Source organism: Barbatula barbatula, assembly GCF_947034865.1.
Source record: "Barbatula barbatula genome assembly, chromosome: 3".
In the NCBI taxonomy this organism is placed as follows: Eukaryota; Metazoa; Chordata; class Actinopteri; order Cypriniformes; family Nemacheilidae; genus Barbatula; species Barbatula barbatula.
In genome coordinates, this window is record NC_136764.1 from 9,625,990 (window position 1) to 9,646,631 (window position 20,642).

General features: G+C 38.6%; 2 protein-coding genes across 3 annotated transcripts in view; one reads left to right on the forward strand and one right to left on the reverse strand.

Moving 5' to 3' along the window:
- Positions 1-496: 496 nt before the first annotated feature.
- Positions 497-2,824, forward strand: camk2n2a (calcium/calmodulin-dependent protein kinase II inhibitor 2a). The gene is made up of 2 exons (XM_079452000.1): positions 497-995; positions 1,227-2,824. The coding sequence occupies exons 1-2, from the start codon at positions 827-829 to the stop codon at positions 1,295-1,297; spliced, it is 240 nt and encodes a 79-aa protein (XP_079308126.1). The 5' UTR covers positions 497-826; the 3' UTR covers positions 1,298-2,824.
- Positions 2,825-6,178: 3,354 nt separating this feature from the next.
- Positions 6,179-20,642, reverse strand: part of ece2a (endothelin converting enzyme 2a) — a 44,965-nt gene continuing 30,501 nt past the window's right edge. Inside the window, exons 4-5 of one of the 2 annotated variants that reach the window (XM_079452823.1) lie at positions 7,488-7,775; positions 6,856-7,395 (exon numbers count right to left, since the gene is read on the reverse strand). In XM_079452823.1, coding sequence (XP_079308949.1) covers positions 7,488-7,775 — 288 coding nt within the window. In that variant the 3' untranslated portion in view covers positions 6,856-7,395. Of the gene's footprint in view, positions 7,776-20,642 lie in introns of both variants that reach the window. The other variant, XM_079452822.1, reaches the window with a different exon arrangement.

Genomic DNA, 20,642 nt, shown 5'->3' on the forward strand with positions numbered 1-20,642 from the left:
TGGACTGCATTTATTGTAGCCTATGTTCTTCTCCTATTTATCATAACTTAGCCTTCTATTATTATTAAGTAATAAAACTCATAAAAATGAAGATAAACATGTTTTGTATGAAACAACAGAATTTGGAAGCTGACATTCAAGCATCTTGCCAACTTTCTTGAAACTTGAATTTTAACAAATTGGATCATATACGAGTCTGTTAAAGCATATACGTACACAAATTGATACTGACATTTTATGTGTGTATTTGTAATATTTTTATGTGATTGTGATTGTTGGGACCTACTTGGGGATATGAATTAATCTTTTTCAAATAAACAAACAAATAAATAACGTACGCTTCTCTCGATTCTCAAACCAAATGCTCACTTAAAATCTTCACACATATTGAAGTGAACTCACCTGATGGTGGCACCCTCGCACCTACTGTAGTTTCAATCTCTCTCTCTCTCTCTCTCTCTCTCTCTCTCAAACGCACACACATAAACACACGCCCAGATAGATGACTTCACCGTTCCGCCCGGGTTTCCTTAATGATCGCGGGATCTCCCGCACCTTACAGCAGACTTCACACGACCGCTGATGTAGTCGCACACCCAGACGCTCTCTCTCTAACAAACCCTCACGACGCACTCTGCACCGAGCACTCCAGTCCTGAACGCGCTTGGAAGTTGGCGGTGCGAGGAGTCTGACGTTTACGCGTGAGGATATCCACGAAGAGCGTGCACTTATTTTGGAGGGATAGTTGCCATATCCACCGTCGCTGCCTACGGTTACTCTCTTTTCTAGCGATTTCTGCGTCGACAGTTCGTCCTTCACAACAGCCATGTCCGAGGTTCTGCCGTACAGCGAGGGGAAAATGAGCGGATACGGAGGGGACAACGATGTGAGCCAGATGTCCTTCAGCTGCGGGCTGCAGGACACCAACTCGTTCTTCGGTGCGTCGCAGGCGAAAAGACCACCGAAACTTGGACAGATCGGAAGAGCGAAGAGAGGTGAGAAAGTTTGACCATAATACCCAAAATCTTACCCGAGTTCAGACGCAAAGACAACAACTTAGCACACCAACAAAGCTAATTTTTATAACTGGTCATTTGATGAAGATGTATTTGTTTGTGGTGTAGGAATTGTGTGGTGTCGGTTGCAAACCGCAAGCTCTCCAAACTAACATATAGGCTTGTTAAAATGCACAAAGTCTTGACATCAGCTGTCTTTTGAATTCACAGTGGTCATCGAGGACGACCGAATAGACGAGGTGCTGAAAGGTATGACCGACAAATCGTCACCAGGCGTTTAAAGCCGAGCAATGCCTTGCAGACATTACATTTTTTATCACCGATTTGAAGCACTTGTCGGTTGCGCATGTGAAGAAGACTGCAAAGAGATGGAGAGATGATGGCACGGCGCTCGAACCAAGAGGAGATTTTAAAGGGAAAAGCAATTTCAAGAAGGGAGAGATGAAAAGAACGACATTTACTTGGGGTTTGCTGGCGATTCTCCAAAACGAAACCCGAATGATGCTTTGAGGAAGAGGTTGGAGGTGATGAGGCTGCTCTCTCAAGGCTCATGTGAATAAACTTGAATAGACATGTCATTGTTATTCGACAACCATCATCTTCCAGAAGCGCTGTAAGCAAAACGAAGTTCAAATGAAGACTGAATCGCATCGTAAGCTCTGTCACTATAGCTGTACAGTATCTTAGTATAGAAACCTTCCCGTTAACACACACACCGTTTCAGCCGGCAAAGGCGCATTTATGGATCTGCATTGAGCGTCGACTTCAATCCGACTGCTGCTTTTAGAGACATGTAGACATAATACATTACCACCCATAAAGATAACCGAACTTCTATACGTATGTACGCGGATGGTGCAATGTGAATATTGTCTTTCGTTCTTCTGCATCGTGTTCTATTTCAAAATTTTAGTATGTTATCATACACCTGCCCACAGGTGTTGATGCGTATAGTCTTTGCGTTGTTTGGTGGTCTATTGTTTGCCCTTCACTGCAGCTGCTTTTGCGCATCACAGCACCTGCGCCACGGATACGCAACATCATCACAGCACAGAGGAACATCGTGTATTACACCCTCGTGTAATTAACCCGACATGAACATGTCATGGTTTCTTCCAAGTGTTTTGGTTTTATTTTTTGATGACGTTTTTCCATCATCGTCTCACCTTGTGTCCATCTCTTTGCATGAACTTACACTTCGGTGCCAACAAAGGTGCCACCACAAATCTTACCCTGGCACGCTTCTTTTGAAAAAAAATCATATTTGTATTTTTATATTAAATATTTGTTATTTAAAAAATATACTAGTACGTCGTCCTAAAATTAATCAACAATGATGTTTCTATTTCGGAGGAAGAGAGGATTATTAGGTTTGGTTGGAGGGTTTTTTATTAAAAGTAAAAAAGACTTAATGAATGAAGGTTTCTCTGGGTTTTTTTGCACACATTCGTATTTAACTACTGTTATATGGAAATCGTATACTGTGACTTGAGCTTTGTTGATGAATTGTTAGAAAATGGCGATATTAGAAATCTACTGCACTGTTTACTAATATCTTCAAATAACGCGTTATTCAACGGGTTTTGGACATTATGTTTGTGTTTCTTTTTTATTTTTGTTTGTTTTGTACCATTATAAAGAAACTGACTATCGTTTGTTGTGCATGAAACCTTAATACTTTTCAATAATGGAACATCGTTTTATTAAGCAAAAAAGCAACAAAAATGTCATGACATTCTAAGAATGAATCATTGCATAATAAAATACCATTTTCACTGTATTTGGTGAATTAATAAATGGTGGAACATATAGATGTGCATTTCTGTCATCATTTGACAACTGACCTAAGTTCTGGCACGACAGACGACACAAACAAAGCCAACTGGCTTACTCATGCACTCCAATACAGGTCCATTAACAAACAAGATTGAATGTATTCCATAACATCTAAGAGGTTCAACTATACTATACATCAAGAGATTAAACAACTACTTCATAGTTTCGATAGAATTGAGGCCATATAAAGCATGCCATGCAGTAATGTTGGGATATAATTCATATTAGGATGGTTGTCTTACCTTGGAATTTGGTGATAGACCAGCAGGCCTTCAGTGTTGTTGTTCCTTTGATTTGGTTTCAAAGAGAACACTGCACCTTTGAGAATGGAATATTATAGAAATTGATTTATGCACTTCTAGAACTCAAGTTAACAATAATGAAAAGGCAAGGTTTTTCACCGTAGACAAAATACACAGAGAAAGATGGATTGCAGATCTTTTAGATTATTTGTCAGGATAACTCTCTTTACTAGTGAAGTCGTGGTCCATTAAAACAAACGAAAAGAACAAGCTATATTGGCCATCTGAAAACCTAATCGTGATGTTATTGGTCATAATTTAATGTATTCTGTACAGAATTAATTTATTCATCTCAATCTTGCTTTTGCACAGCTGGTGCAACACATGCTGTTTCTTGTTTACATCAAACATTCTGAAACAACATGGTCTGAACCATCTGATGCAGTTAAATATTACAATAATATTGACGTTTTCCTTCACCGCTCACACAAAAGCTGTGCATGAACAGGAGAATCAATGGCTTTTGTTATCATAGGTCTGCGAGCGGCTTTGTCAGCAACGTCCATTGTGTCCACTGATGTTTGGGATCCATCTGAAAAAAAGTCAGGTTTACCTAAATCAATATAAACTCCAAATCTCAATCCCAGTTGGCATTTACATCTAAAAAACACTTTTCAATAAATGTTGCAAGTTTGGTCCTTACCACGTTTATAGAAGTTAACCAAAAGCAAACATTTTATGTTTGGCAAAAGCTTTTATCCAAAAGGAATTATGGTGCATTCGGTATAAACATTTTATCAGAATATGTGTTCACCGGGAATCACAACCTCTCTGCTCTAATCACAAAAGCATGAAGAAAAGTCACAGAACAGACACCTGACATTTTCTCCTATAACAAACTCATGAATCAACAAGGACCTCTCACTTCCGAAAGTCCATCACTCAATCAAAGTCAAGGACACTCAGCTACACCATCTCAGTCTATTAATACACCTTCATGGCTGTTTCTGTGTTCCTGAACAGTTCCAATGCCCAGGGGAACTCTTACCGCTTCACACAGGCTGCTCAGAGCTGAAGATCACAGATACACTATCTGAATAGATAGGCGGCCCGTGGCAGCTTGAGAGTGACTGAGAGATACTGCGCTCTGACCCATAGAAAAACCAAACTCTCTGCAGATAATGATGCTGTGATAAGAAAGAAAGAGAGATGACATAAGATTCTCCAAGACTGAGTGCTCTGCTGTGAAAGACATTTGATTTAAAAGAGCATTGTCCTTGATTTTATTCGGTTTTGATCTCTCTCATTAGAGACTGTTACATATATTTTCTCACTGTAAATTGTACTTTTTAAAAGTAACTTTTATAAAGAAATAAGTTTTGGGCAATACAGGTTAAAATGTACAAACAAGTTCCAACATAAATAACAATCATCCATAAACAATAACCATCACAGTCCCATCCTTTGCATTGGAGTTCAACAGCCTTTTAGCCAGAGGAACAAAATCGTTTTTATAACGGTTGTATCTGAACCTTGGAGAACGAAAACGTCGACCAGACGAAAGTAGTTCAAATTCTTGATGGAGCACATGAAAAGTGTCTACTCTACTGTCAGACTTGTAATGTTTGATATGGCTTGTATAAAGCCCAGTCAAGTATATGCAATCTATGCATCGCTTCAAATCTTGTACAGTTAGGTACATAAATATTTGGACAGAGGCACTGTTTTTGTTATTTTAGCTTTTTACCTAAATTTATTCAAGTAACAGTAATATAATGAATATTGTCTTAAATTCTCAGCTTCATTTAGTGTATATTCACATCCAAATTGGCTGAAGGGATTAGGAATTATAGCTTTTTATTATGTGGGTTCCCCTTTTCCAAGGAACCAAAGGTAATTGGACAATTGAATCAAAAGCTCACAATTGAAACTTGTATCTGTTTTATTGACAGATATGGGCTTGATTTGGATATGAATACACTCTAAATAAAGCTGTGAATGTGCACTTTAAGACAACATTCATTATATAACAGTAACTTGAATATACAGTATTTTGGTAAACAGCTAAAACAACATAAAGTTAGGTCCATAAATATTTGGACAATTTTTTTATGTTGAAATGTTTGACATTTTGCTATGTTTGTGAATATTGTGTGGCAAGATTTTAGGAACCAAATTCATGCCCTGGTGCCCAAATGATCATTGTGAATTACCATGTCAGAGCATTTTAGGGTTAGGCTTTAGGAGTGAGGTTGGGTAGTGACAGCATATACATCTGTAATATTCCTGAACATCTTTATTTATAACCAGGCCAGAAGCAAAAGCCTCACTTAATGAAATGTTGACCATAGTGTTGTCAGTAGCGCTTCCTTGCTAGCGGGTGTACATGTCCACTATCAATACAGGCCTGTGTGGCTGCCCCCTCTGGACGATAATGTAATGGTCTCTCCTGCCCTGCCCCCAGCTAAATACATTTGTCCATTACAGAGTCAAGACAATGGAAAGTTGGACCAATGAGAACTTAGCTGAAGAGACAGCATCTCAATCTTTGATTGATGCCATAAAAAGATCATATAATAATTTCTGATCAGATGACAAGACTTTTATACATGAAAAATATCCATTTGCAGACTACAAGCAGGCATGTATAATGACCTGTGCTAGGTGACATCACAATTCAAGTAAACTCAAATATCAACATATTACAATTTGTAGTAGTTCATAATATTAGTATTGACATGGACGTCTTTTGAATTCATAAATATGGGGTTTGCATTTAAAATACTGAGAGCGAGATTGAGATTTTTGGGTAAACTAGTCATTTCAATGTCAATATGAGTCAGCATAAAGTATTCAGGGACTTCTGTCAGGAGAACCTGGTCTTTAAGGTGCATAAGGGTCCTGAAGAGCCCTCATGCAGCCCGTCGTGCCAGTGTGACAAGAGGATACGCTCGCAGGATAAATGTGCATCCGATACCTGGGGGTCACTTGATATCAGCAGTCATCTAACACCAGCCCTGCCCTGACGTCATTGCATAGAACGTCAGTGAAGGGGAAAGACCTGTGACTACATCATCAGCTTTCAGAGGTCACACATTTAATTCCACACTTGACTTTAATATTGCTGCTGGTGCCTCATGCAGCGTGAGCCACTGCTATTATGCCACTTACAAAGTCAATATTATGATTTTGCCTGACAGATTCCAAAATTGATAAGGAGTCCTATTGATTACATTGAAGAATATCATAGAAACATCAGGGTGGGCTTACAGATCTGGGTCAATAAGACCACCCTAGCAGAACAATGTGCTAAAACATCTACAACAAATGTGATTTTACACATGTACAGATGCAAACGCAGTTTTATGAAAGACAAATACAAACGTTTTTTTCCACACAAATGATCACAGTCGTCTGTGTTCCTTGATTATAACAAATGTTTCCATCTATTCTATGTTTTGGGCTCACCTGAAACACAGGAATCAAGAATGACTCTACTGCAAAATCACAGTGTGAGATTCTGACTTGTATCTGTTCACACCGGAGCGCAGGAAGTGAGCCACATTCCTAGTGTCTTAAAAATAGACAGTAATTACATTTCAGAGTGAAATTAAAAATAAATGATTTCTAGTTTATTAATGACCTCCTTCAATTCACCGCAGCCATTCCTCATCCTAAAGAACACACACAAGCGCACACACACACACACACACACACACACACACACACACACACACACACGTCTGTCATAATCTGGCATACAGAAGAAGAGCTGTTTGTTTATTTGTTGTTTCAGAAGCAGTGTGTGACAGATTTATCTGTGCACAAGTGTGCAAGTGTCAGGCACTCATCCTTGACATGCCTATCAACACAATCACACTGAGAAAAATAGGCCAGAGAGAGAGACAGAGAGAGAGAGAACACACAAGCCTGCATATTAAAGAATTGTCTGATAAAATGTAAAAATAACAGAAGTTAAAAATTGTTTAAAAGTTAACAGTTGTATAGCAAGTATAGCATTCACCCAACCAATAAATGTAAGTGACAGTTTAAAGTTCTGATCATCACAGATGGGAAGTTCCTGCGTTTTCCTGTTTATTTTTAGTATATTTTCAATTATTGCCCTTAAGGTCAACAGAACCAGAGATCGGCATCTCCAAGGGTGGCTGCACGCATCATACCCTGTATAATAGTTGATCCATTCCTCCTCCAGTCCTACCCTGGTCATCAGGGTCCATATTTGTGAGGGCTGAGGGAAAGTAAACAGCAGTCCTAAAAAGCTATCATAGAACTTGGAATGACTGTGGATTGAGAAGGCAAAGTATTTCAACTTTTGTGGCATGTTTTAGTTGTTTCTGAAGCAGGAAAAAATAAACGTTGTCCTTTTTCTGACCTATAGCCCAATGTTATTTAGGAAATCCTCAGAATCCACTTCCTGAAATGTAACTTCACAGGGCGGAGCCTCGGCTTCTGCGAGCAGTCTTCTCTCCATTGCCGCGTCCTCCGGGCTAAGTGCCTCCCCTTTGGTGAGAACGTACAGGAAGTAGTGGAAGCTGTTGCCGTAGTGATAGTGTTTGACGGACCAGCCGTACTCCGACCGAGCGTACAGCCTTTTGCGGAAGTGTGGCTGAGCGAACGTTACAGAGATGAAGCGGCCGCCGGGCTTTAAAACACGACTGACCTAGAGAGAAATACAAATAGCGAGAGTTAATTCTGACTTTATCTACCATCATCGTGTGATAAACACTGAAAAACTGCAAATCCACATGTACTTATTTATGTGTGCATGAGTGTAAATGTATTTTTGTTTATTTAAGTATGCGTGTCTGTGTGTAGTTGTGTGGTAAGTGTGAGAGCATCTGCCTAAAGAAATAAATAATTCACACCTTCAGGTGTCGACATGGAATATGCAGAAAGCAATCGAAAGAGCAGAGCTCCAACCGAGTTGCTTCATTCACAACTAAAACTAAAAAGATATTTCCTTAAAAAATATGTTATTGTCTAGTTAGCCAAATAGGAATTAGTTCATCTCCAAATACTTGAGCTGGTAGAGCATGGGTTCCATCGCTAGGGAATGCACGGAGTGATAAAATATGTAGCTCAAATGCCCTATAAATCGCTTTAAACATTAAACGCAGCTGCGGACCAATCAGATGATGTTGATGTCACCACGGTGTGAGAGGCCGATGAGACTAAGGATCTTATTTATTGATTTACAGATTTATCTCCGCTTCTGATTAATGACCCGCTGACACCCACTCGCTGATCCTGGAACGAGACCAAACCAGTCTCAAGGTGAACGCTAAACTACCAATCACACACACAGGCTAATGTCAAGATGCGTTACATTATGTTTTTCAGACAAACACCCGGACAGGATAATAAATATGCAAGTCATTTTAGTTATGAACCCAAGAAAGCTACTTGAGAGATAGATTAAGGCCACGTTTACGTTATAATAAAAATCTGCGTTTACACAGATCCGCAAAAATGACTAAAACGCTGTATTACGCATGCCACGCCAGAAGTTGGTGACATCACTTTGTAAAGAAAAAATACCAGAGTCCCTGATGATTGATTGACGGTTTACAAAACAGAGCGCTGCATTTCTCATTCATAGTGAAGAGAAGCGTGCGCACATATACAAACAAACAAACAAACAAGATGGCGAAAAGTTTGGACATTCTAAAGTTTTCCTTCCATCTTCTCGTCCTCCCGGGTCTGATCCAAAAGCACAGAATACAGAATTAAAGCTATGATTAAACAAAACGCATTGAATTCCTCTTTTCTTTTGTTCTTTGGTTAACATTAATGATAGGAGTCACAGCAGCAGGTTTAAGAATGCGGCCCCTTTATATCCCTAAGCAGATCTGACCAATGGCTCTGGATCTGACGCCTCTCCCATTTTCGTGTGATTATATAATGTGACGCTAGACAAAGGATGACAAAATAAATGGATGCTGGGTTAAATATTTTAATACTAGGGCTGTCAACGTTAACGTATGTGATACATTTTTTTCAGATTAACACGTTAACGTTGACAGCCCTAGTAAAAATATAACCTTGATATCTTTAATAATGGCTGATTAAGACCCTATCAAAGACCGAAATCATAGTTTTACAGACAGGGTCACATACATCTTAAGAATAATGCAGCAAATATAAGTGTAGCGGTCTTGTCACCGTGCACAGTTCTGGGCATGTGAGTTAGCAAAAACGTGTCAAAATATGACCTAGAATCGTTCTCCTGCTCATTAGCTGGCAGAAACTACTTTAACAAAGAAACTCCCAGCATCCTCCAGGGATATTAGCAACAGCATGTGTGTGTCTTCTTGTCGGTTTGTATCTCACTTTCTACCTCGCGCTGTGAATGTCGCCTTCAAGGACCCTGAGCTTAAAGCCACCATCTGTCCAGGGTGAAATGCAGAATTGTGGACAGAATTAAATAATAATGATAATTCTTGGCTGCATGGTTTCTAGCGTGCTAACAGCTGTTATATCAGCATTCAGCCCTCAGGGAATCCGGATCCGCTACTGCCACTGAAAACGACAGATGACATTAATAAAAGAACAAAACATCACAGGTGATGAGGTCATTTTATCACTTTTTGCGATAAAGGTGACCCGCGTCATTTTTTAATGCTACTGTATATGCAAAATACTTTCTTCAGTCACGGCCTAATATGAAGAGATAACTGTAAAGGCCCATTCACACAGGGATAAAAATAACAATAAGATATAATAACTGTTCTAAATAAATGGATACTTCAACCAAAAATGATCATTTCATTTATGCTGGGGCCACACCAAAAGCTTTTTAAAAATCTTATTAGAGTTTTAAACAACGAGAGACCGCAAACATGAGGAGAAAAAATCCTAGATTTAATCATTTTGCTCCTATAATGTGTGGTGCGCCGTGATGTGACGAAGAACACACACCAACAGATTTTCAAACAGTCGTGACTGTGAACACAGGGAATCTTGGAAATTCTCTCGAGACTTCCGAATGAGTTATTTATTATTGGGCTGTAAGCTTTTATTAAGTGAAAACTACGGTTGTTATACTTCTGTCAGCTGGCTTTCTGATCCGGTATTGTTTTGTTCAACGTGACGATCAACAGAGTTCTTGTGCGTTTGTCCTCTGGGTTTCCCCACACATCAGGATTTCTTCGGCATTCAAGATTCATTCACTCTTAACACACATCACACCCCAGGGAAATCTGCTAAGATAATCTTAAGAGCCGTTTAAGATCATCGGGACTTTACCTAGGACCATCGGAAGGGGAGAAATCGGCCCGATTATCTTATTTTTGCCCCAGCATAACTCACCTTCGAGTTGTTCCAGATCTGAAAAATCTGACAAAATGTCTTTGTTGTAATGAACACAGAGACAAATATTTGGAAGAATGCTTCTGATTTGATAATCAGACAGATTTTGCCCCCCTTTGACTACCATAGAAGAAAAAAATACAATGGTAGCCAAAAGTGCCCAGAACTGTTTGCTGTCCTAGATTCTTCAAAATGTCTTCTTTTGTGTTCAATAGAAAGTAATTTTTACTACTATGGGAGTCAATAGGTGTTGAGATCATTTTGCTTATACGCATTCTTCCAAATATCTTTCTATGTATTTATCAAAACAAAGAAATGTAGGAGGTAAATGACTCGAAGGTCACTAAGTGATGACAGTTTGACACTGTCTGTTAAGAATAATAACATCCTGCACCTCAAAACGTAAAGCGAACTCGTTCAACCTTTTTTTAACTAAATTCTCTAAACTGTTCATCTCAACCCGATGCACAAGTCTATGAGTCATTCATTACACAAGCGCCCTGCGCTAATCGAGCACATCACAACATGAAATGAAGTCTTTATACAAAGAAAGGTGCTGCTGTCTTGTGCCCACACTGCACCCAGAGGCCATTTATAATTAAAAGCCTTAAGAAAATTCTCACTGAATTCTCACAGTGTTTTAAGTGAATAATTCACGCTGTTTGATCATAGATTACAGGTGACCAAACCTCTACCCTCAAGGATATTCAACTATTGTAGTTCTCTTTTCGTAGTATGCCGTCTATATAGTGCACAAAGTATGCAAAATTTCTGTATGGATGAAATAATGAATCAAATGACATAAATGTGCTGGATATATTTTTCTACCGAATTTCAAATAAAAACATTGGTTCTTTTTGCATTTATATGCAGAAAATGAAAACTGGAGAAACCAGATTTTCAGACCACAAATACAGCAAAAAATTAATGCAATATTCAACTTTTAAGCAATACAGAGATATTTGTACATGTTATTAGGAAAAGTAAAAAAAATGTGTGATAACCTTGATTTTTATCACAGTTGTCATGTGTCTTGTTATTCTGTCAGTCTTTCACATTGCTATTAGATTACTTTGTCACTCCTGAGGTTTGATATTGTTGACATTCAACAGACAGTGGACTGGAATGGCCACAATACATCTGAAGTGATTGAAAATGTGTAATGTTTTTTTTTGTGGCAATAATGTACAATTGTAGGAATGTATCCCTCAATATAAAGCACGCACTTACACCATGTCTACACCGGACATGGTGTGGCGCGATGCAACAAAAGTCAACAGAACGCATTAGAACCTATTATAATAAAAGAATTGTCCACACGGATGGTGCGACGCGACAATCCCAATAGAACAAGACATGTGTCTTGTCACGTTGCACCGTGTTAAACAATTTTGAGTTTGACAACTGAACTGGTAAAGTTATTAAAACTAGACTTTATACGAAATAAACATATTTACAAAAACTGGACAACGATCTCTTAACAAAATTTGTGTAACAGTCAAGTCATGTGACAACACAGTTTGATACTCCTGAAAGTGTAAAACTGCCAATACTTGTTAGAGTTAATAGTGATTCTCTAAAGACCTTTGGACTACTTTCAAGTTTTGTCCTGATTGGCTGTAGCAAGCCATGGGTATCAGTCTCAGAGCACATTGAGGGTCCATTAGCAACAGAAGTCAGAGGTACTCCTGCTCTGATAAAATTGCACTCAGCATGTCTGATTTGGCCGCTGGCCGGGAGACCGTGGCCTGGTTTTTAAAGAGAGGGTTGAACACTTTCGTGCTGCGATGACTAATTGCAGAATTAACACAAGACATGCTAAGAGGGAATGAACATGATGGTTCGACCAAAAATTATCATTCATTCATTATTTACTCACCGTGTCATTCCAAATCTGTGAGAATTTCCTTCTTTATGTAGAGCAAAACATTTTTTTTGAGGAACGTTGAAAACCAAACAACACCGGCCCCCATTGTTTTTCATTGCATGAACACATAACCATAGAGACATTTCCCAAAATATCTTCTTTTGTGTTTCCCAGAGAAAAATACTAATACAGGTTTTGATGGAAATGTTGTTCTTCTATCCTAATGATTTGATAATACATTGATTCAAATATTTTATGATCAGTATTTTTGTGTTAGGTCTATCTGTCTATCCAACCATTTATCCCGGTTTGTCTGTCACATGTGAAACAAACGCTTTCCAAGCGTTTTGACTTCAATGCCATTCCTGCTGAAGTTTGTAAAAACCCATTAGGTTTGCTTTAGTGGAGCAGGTTTCTGCGTGTCTCCTGTGAAGTCAACCTTCATTTAGAGTGAACTCTTCCAATCAGCTTCCGCAGCGTGTGTTCCTGTGGTACAAACCAGTTACTGAGAACCATTCTTAGACGATCAAACTGCCTGAGATTTCAGAGACACTGCCTTACCTGCCGGCACAAAATCTCAACCTGTGTGTTTATAACCTATCAAGCCTGATAAAACAACATTGAGTTATGAAAATCTGACAAAATGTCATTTTAAAGGACCTCTCAATAAACAGAATTGGCTAGAACCATGATGCAGCACATGGGAGCACACAAGGTTGCACATAAGGCAATTTAAAATTATATAACGTCCCAGTTTGGATAGCTCCGAAGACTTTAGATTTCCAGAATTCTCTTCTTATGCTGACCCTTACCAGCACCCATAAATTATACATCCAACACTCACAGCTGCAAGCTATATTGACTGTGACGCCAACATGTGTTTGAACATGCGTGCATATATTTGTGTTTATTAACGTACATGTGTTTGCACATCTGTGCACGTATGCATATGGATACGTGCGATTTATAGCGATCTCGGTTGCATGAGACGTTCTGATTTAGACCTCCAGCAAATGAATGAGCGCAGGGCATTTATTCTTTCAATCTGCACCACAGCACCTGGTCATTATATAACATCTTATCTACAGAAGCCGACCGGACGCCCTGATTGGCTGCCACGACACTACAGACTCGGGCTTCAGAGCGGAGTGTCTTACAATATGCTTTTGGGTTTAAAAACAAACAATGGTCTGATTCCAGATCATCAATAATGGCCTGAATCTGTTTAAAGTCTAGATCCATTCTGTATCAGGAGTTGTGGTGAGCCGGGTGGATGTTGTAGTGCCAACCGCCGGGATGTTTGAAGTATCTGTCTTTTATGAGCTCTTCAAATGACTTGGCTATAAACATTTTCCCAGGGCGCTCGCAATTTCCTACACGAGGTTACCATGGAAACCAAAGTTTCTAGCCTGCAAAAAAGTAATAAAAAAAATTATTTGGGTCGTGATGTAACGCACAAAAGAAGAGCACAGACTGTGTGAAATGGGTACGTTTGTGTCTTCAAAATGTGCTCTTCCACATCACTTTGTATCAAATACAAATGCAAGCTGTATCTTCAGGGTTTTATTAAAAAGGTTGCGATCAGAATTGCAGTATATTAGGAAAGAGGCCCACATTCAATTATTCACCTCATTAGGTTTCAGAACAGAGCCATTGTTTCTGCTTGACAATAATGATCCATGCACGTTTCTTTTGAATCAAGACAATTGACTTCAGAGTGGAGCAGATTTATCTTTTCTTGCTCAAAGCATCTTAAAAATCACTTTCCCTGGTTCTCTATGACACACACAAGCATGCACACACTGTGGGTTTCAGACAGATTGTTTGTTGTAATAAATGAGCTCCTCTATAAACCTGCAGTGTGTCGAGCTCCCCGCCCACATAAACACCCCCTCTGCAAACACACAAATGTGCCGGCCCCCATTCACTTCTGTTGTATGGACACAAAACCAATGCAAGTGAATGGGTGCCGCTTAACAACATTCTATAAAATATCTTCTTTTGTGTTCTGCGGAAGAAAGAAAGTCATTCAGGTTTGAAATAACAAGTAATTGTTATTATTACATAATTTTCTTCACTATCACTTTAAGGTAACAAACACCGTAGATTCACTGAAACTGTATATATGCTGATGAGTGGCCTGGTAAAACAAGAGAAAGTGAAAAAGGAAGCCTTACTGTACCACCGTATCCCAAGAGGAAATCATGGTCTTACAGCTGCTAAATGCACTAGGTAAATGGGCCAAAAGTGTGTGTGAGACTGAGAGAGAAGAGTGCGTGTTTGAGTGTATTACATTAGGTTTATAGGGCAGTATGTTTGGCAGCCCTAAAGATGCCCATGGGATGGCGATCACTATGGATAGCGCCATAGTTGCAGGAACACAATATTCCTTTCACTTAAGGCAACAGGTCGGTGTCCAATAGAGTAAAATTAACCATTTGAAATAGAGACAGTCAACGCAACATTGCAGCTACAACTTTTTTCATTATAAGATGACACATATAAACAGAACATGCAGGGAAAAAGCCAGCAAATCAGCACAGGAAATTTGCTGGCTTTAAAGGGATAGTTCACCCAAAAATTGAAATTCTGTCGTGTTTTTTGTTCTGTTGGGAAAAAAAGGAAAACAAACAGTTCTGGGACACCATTGACTGCCATTTTAATTGCTCCTACTATGGTAGTCAATGATGTCCCCGAACTGTCAGTTGCTAACATTCTCCAAATATCTTTCTTTGTGTTCTTCAGAACAGAGAAACTAATACAGATTTGGAAAAACTTGAGGGCAAGTCATTCTTAGACTATTGATTTATTGGCAAAATAAGTTATGGCAAACATTTTCTGTCACTGCCAAATACACGAGGGTCTCTCTGGAAACTGTTTATCATAACCCCCAACACAGATGAGGCTTGATAAGGACCTCCTTGCTATCACCACCACAGAGAGAGAGAAAGAGAGATAGAGACTGTGAGCTTTCTGGGAACCAAGGTTCCACTCGGAAGCCACAAATAAATATAGCCCAAAACTAGCAGCCAAACACTCTGAATATGGTCTGTCTTTCTCATTCACACACATACTGTAGAGCTTTTCAAAGCTGTGACACGATAAAAACTAATTAAACGACGTGACTATGCCACTATGCATCTGGGGTGTTGTGACCCGTTTAAATCTGCCTTGAGGGAACTTCAGCCATTGCCGCTGGTCTCGAAACAGCGTCTTTGAGCATGTCACTCGGTTTTGAGCATGAGAAACTGTGTCAGGCTGATTTCAGATCAGTATCCCTGACCCATCATAATCCGACCTGATTTACTATCACTGAACTCCTGTTAACAGATTAGGGATCTATTTTGGAACGTACGATCGTGTGAATTTCCGATCATCAAGCGCAATATCCCAATACGCCTTTGGGCTCGCTTTCTTTTTGGCTGACCGTCTCGGGAGGGTTTCTGGGTTTCCCCTGCGCACGTCCTGTGGAGGATCGTGGATGGTATTTTCCATTCCAACAGTAGCCAGTCATGCAGACCCCTCACACGCGCACACACATCTCAGTGACAGAACGTCCTTGGATGCTGACACAGGAGTCAAGTGATCCTGGGATAACCAAGTCCGGCAGACCCACACTGACGTGTGACAGTCACTCAGGAAAATGAATGGCCCTGGAATAAAGCCAAAGAGAGGTGGACAGAGAGAGAGAGAGCGAGGGGGAGAGAAGTTGAGAGAGACTAGGGAGAAGTAATAAAGGGTGTGGAATAACTCTTGTGCAAGATTTTGACAGCATGACCTCCTTACATGAACTCACAGATGCTCTGTATTGTGATACTGTATGACCTACCCATGTTAATGGTATAGTTCACCCAAAAACAAAACTTCTGTCATAATTTATTCACCCTCATCAAAACCTTTATATGACTATCTACTGTCCATTATCTATTTTCGAAAAATGGCTTGGTGGTTTTCTATTCATTTAATGCGAATGAGGTCCACTGGTTACCTACGTTCTTCAAAATATCTTATTTTGTGTTCTGCAGAAAAACTGTAGTCACAAAAATGTAAAACTTGCTAGAGTTTGTTGATTTTTAATCTGCTTTGTATTGTTACAATGCCAGTATTAAATGCAAATGAACACTACTCTTTTTCCTTTTTACATGGACTAAAAAGTTTGTGCTTATTTTAGGCATATGATTTACGTGTTTTATTTGTTTAATTTATGCAAAATGCAACAACCAGCAGAGGTTTACTGGCAAATAAACTCCGTCCAGGTCACATAGATAAAGAGTGAACATTGTTCTGTTACATATACTGCTGACGATGCAACAATATTCATTGCAAAAAAGTATAATCAAATCTGAAACCTTCCATTAGAAGATGTATTATCTGGGAAGTTTCAGACGAGGCTTAAAATATTTTTTTACAAAAAGAGAACAAACTTCACCTGAGGGGTTAAAGGTCATAGGATGACATAGCCCCAAACCCTTGCTGGGCTAAATCTGTAATTTACAAAAAATAAACACTCAGACTCTATTACTTTATCTAAACGAGTCTCCAGCATTACCCACCAAAAATAGGATTGGCTTCTCTAGACCTCTGCCCTTAGGCAAGTCACCATGGTGACTCTTTCCTTGAACTCTGCCTAATATGGTTAACTTAACTGAGCTATACACAGGTCCTGATTGATGACCTCACACTTTATTTAAATATAGAAGTAAAGATATAAAAATGTATTTGTGTTGCAAAATTGTGCTGGAGTATCAACTAAAGCTCAGCTTTGAGAAGAATGTAAAGGAATAGTTCACAAAAGAATACCAATTCTTTGATTTCAAAACTTTATGACTTTCCATCTTATGCAGAACACAAAAACAAATATTTTGAAGAATGTTGGTAATTGAACAACGGCGGCACCCATTGACCTGCACTGGTTTTGTGTCTGTACAATAGAAGTGAATGTGTACCGCCGTTGTTCAGTTACCAACATTCTTCAAAATATATTTTTTGTGATCTGCAGAAGAAAGAAATTCAGGATTCAAATGACAGGAGTCACAAAATCCTAACAACCTGATACAATTTTAATAAATCTATACTTTAGTTTGTTTTTTTCTATGCAGTTTCTTTATATTAAAAAATAAATCCCATTTCCTTTAGTTGTTATTAATAATTTAGTGAAAATGAATACCCTAACCATTTTTTGATGGTTTAATATAACCAAATATTGTACAAATATGCTTTCTGGGCACCATTACCGTATACATATGTACACGGTAACAAGTTTAATCCCTGTAGACACTGACAATATTTTTACCATGTATAAATATTCGTACTACATTTCAAGACATCTTAATACATAAAATATGAAACATCTTTGTTTCGTTTTCTCTCTGAACCTTCTAGATCAAATGAGGCTGAAGCTTGTTTTTAGTGATTTCAGAGCCGATCTTGGCGCTCCTGTAAATCAAAGCAGACTGGCAGTTTTTTTCAGTGGTGGCAGCTGCCAAACATGAACTAAAATCTGTTCTGTGTGTGCGCGTAACTCAGGACATTCACAGTTCAGTATGAAACAAAAAGAAACATAAATACACAATTCGGTTGGATTTGGGCCTTTCAAGCTGTCAAATAAAGACAAACAAAATGTTCTTTCCTTCCTCTCACCTGTGACAACAGCCTTCCAAATGCAGTGTGAAGACAGTGAAATCTAATTTTGGAGGTCTTCATCATTCTCTGATTTAATTAGCTCGAAATCATTTCATATCACAAGCTTTTTAAATCAGTCCAACACACTGTTTTGATACACTTTGACTGTATCTTGTTATAACAGACGTTTGCAAAGCAACGACATAAACGTTACGGCGAATGCACGCTTCTGGCGCCCAAACTAAACTTCGGGTGCATAGCCGCAAAGAGTCCATGTACCGGTAGTTTATTTCTGATAACAAGTAAAAGAAATTAAAATAAGTAAATTACATTAGCTAGCAAGTATGTCTTGACAGTATTATTTTGGATAACCAGTAGAAGAACCGTTATGGCTTAACTAAAGTGCAACAAAGTTACACAACCCATTAAACAAATTGTTTATTCATATTATTGTTTATTTTATATACAATACAATTCTAGAAATCGCTGATTTAATACAATTATATTATACAAAAAAATATTCATATAAATTGATATTGATATAAATAAAATTAAATAGAAATGGTAATGTTATTAGCATCTAGCTAGACCGATTGACAAAAACATACCGAAAGTTAACATCGGGTCCGGCGTGTTAGTCCCATGAATCCGTCTATACTATTGTACAGTACTGTTTAATTGCCATACAGTCTTCACGCACCACAGTATTTAAATAGTACTACAAAATGCTTCAAATACCATCAAGGTATTGGTTTGACACTTTCCTCATTGTGTTTTAAACACAATTATAGTGTTTTTTTGGTGTACCATTGGACCTGGAAATACCAGGTGCATAGTACTATGAAGTACAAAAATACTGTGTTGTTACCATGGTATAATTATGGCGTCAGAAGGTAGCACTATGATCCTTTAATTAACACAATGACCCAATTTATATCAAACGTACCACTATTTTTTGTATTTCAAGATTCTTCCAGATCATCATATACTGTATGTACAAAATAATTCATGGTATCATAATACCACCACCACAGTAATCTTTTCTATGCTGTATGTAACTGCAGTGCTAACAGTTACAGATACCACAAGTACGTCTGAAGAAAACTTTGGTTGCTTTTCACACTAACCCCCCCCCGAACAGGATGAGTCATCCTCGCCCTCCAGCAGGCAGTGTGATCCAGTTTCTATAGAAACCTGTTGCTATGGAAACACCTCTTGCTTAAGAACCGTGAGGGGATGCACAAACACTTGCACAGGTGACCCGGGCAAATCAGCTGGAATTTTAATGAGATAATTAAGACGGCCCGATTTCCAAAGATCCCATCTCACGAAATGTCAGAACAAACCATCTGCATAAAACATACAGATTCCGATTTAACTGAATTGTACCCACAATCAAATCAAGCCTTTTAATGTCAATCATAACCAGATAAAAAAATTCAGAAGAAAATATGAGTGTATCCCATGCAAAGTCTGGCACCGTGATAGTCGAATATTGTGGGTGGTTTCTAGGGTGTATATAAGCGATCGCTAAGGTTTTCCAAGTGTTTTTATAGCATGTTGCTATTTAGTGTTCAAGTGGTTGCTATGTTACAGGTCAATCAGGAGTCTTTATGATATACAGGTCTCTTGGTACAGCTCGGGTCACTCCTTTAAATACCAAGTCTATGAGATCAGTTTTGTCCCCCGTTAATCAATAAAACAGTGACATTGGTCTATAAATGTCCAGAAATAAACGCCAGGGCCTCCAGTCACACAGTTCATTGCGTGGAAAGAGTGCAAACGGTTATAAAAACGCACTAAAATCAGCAAAGGCTGAGTGCCTCTGTAACCTCATAGAAACTAACAAATACTAGTTATTCTAATATTTAGAATAACTAACGTTATTCCGGAACGTTAATCTGCCGCACCTTGTTAGCAATAAATTCATGACATTTTTTACAGAGAAAATCGAAAACATACGAGGCAAAATAGTAAAAGCTCAACCTCCAAGTCTATCCTATGAATTTGTACCAACCATCGCCCCAAAGGAAAAGTTACGGTGTTTTTCACCTATAAAACAGGAAGATTTAATTAAACTTATTGCAAAATCTAAACCTACAACATGCTTATTAGACCCCATACCGACTAAATTATTTAAAAAAATTACTACCTGTTGCAATTGAGCCCATTTATAATATTATCAATCCGTCAATTAATCTAGGCCAGGTCCCAGGCACCTTTAAACTGGCTGTCACTAAGCCTCTTATCAAGAAACCAAACTTAGACCACAATGAACTAGGAAACTATAGACCGATTTCAAATCTGCCTGTCTAAAATACTACAAAAAGTAGTGTCCACTCAGTTGTGCTCAATATTACAAAATAATGACATACATGAAAAATTTCAGTCAGGCCTTAGACCGCATCATAGCACTGAAACTGCGCTCGTTAAAATGACAAACAACCTGCTTATAGCATCAGATAAAGGTAACATCTGAGTCCTAGTTCTGCATTCGATACTGTAGACCACAGCATATTTTAGATCGCTTACACAATTAGAGAGAAGCTTATTCATGCATTTGACCTCAAGACTTGACTACTGTAATGCATAACTACGTAGTTGTCCTGCATCATCAATAAACAAACTACAGTTAGTTCAGAATGCAGCTGCCAGAGTTCTAACCAGGTCCAGAAAATACCACATAACCCCAATGTTATCGACCCTTCACTGGCTACCCATTAAGTATCG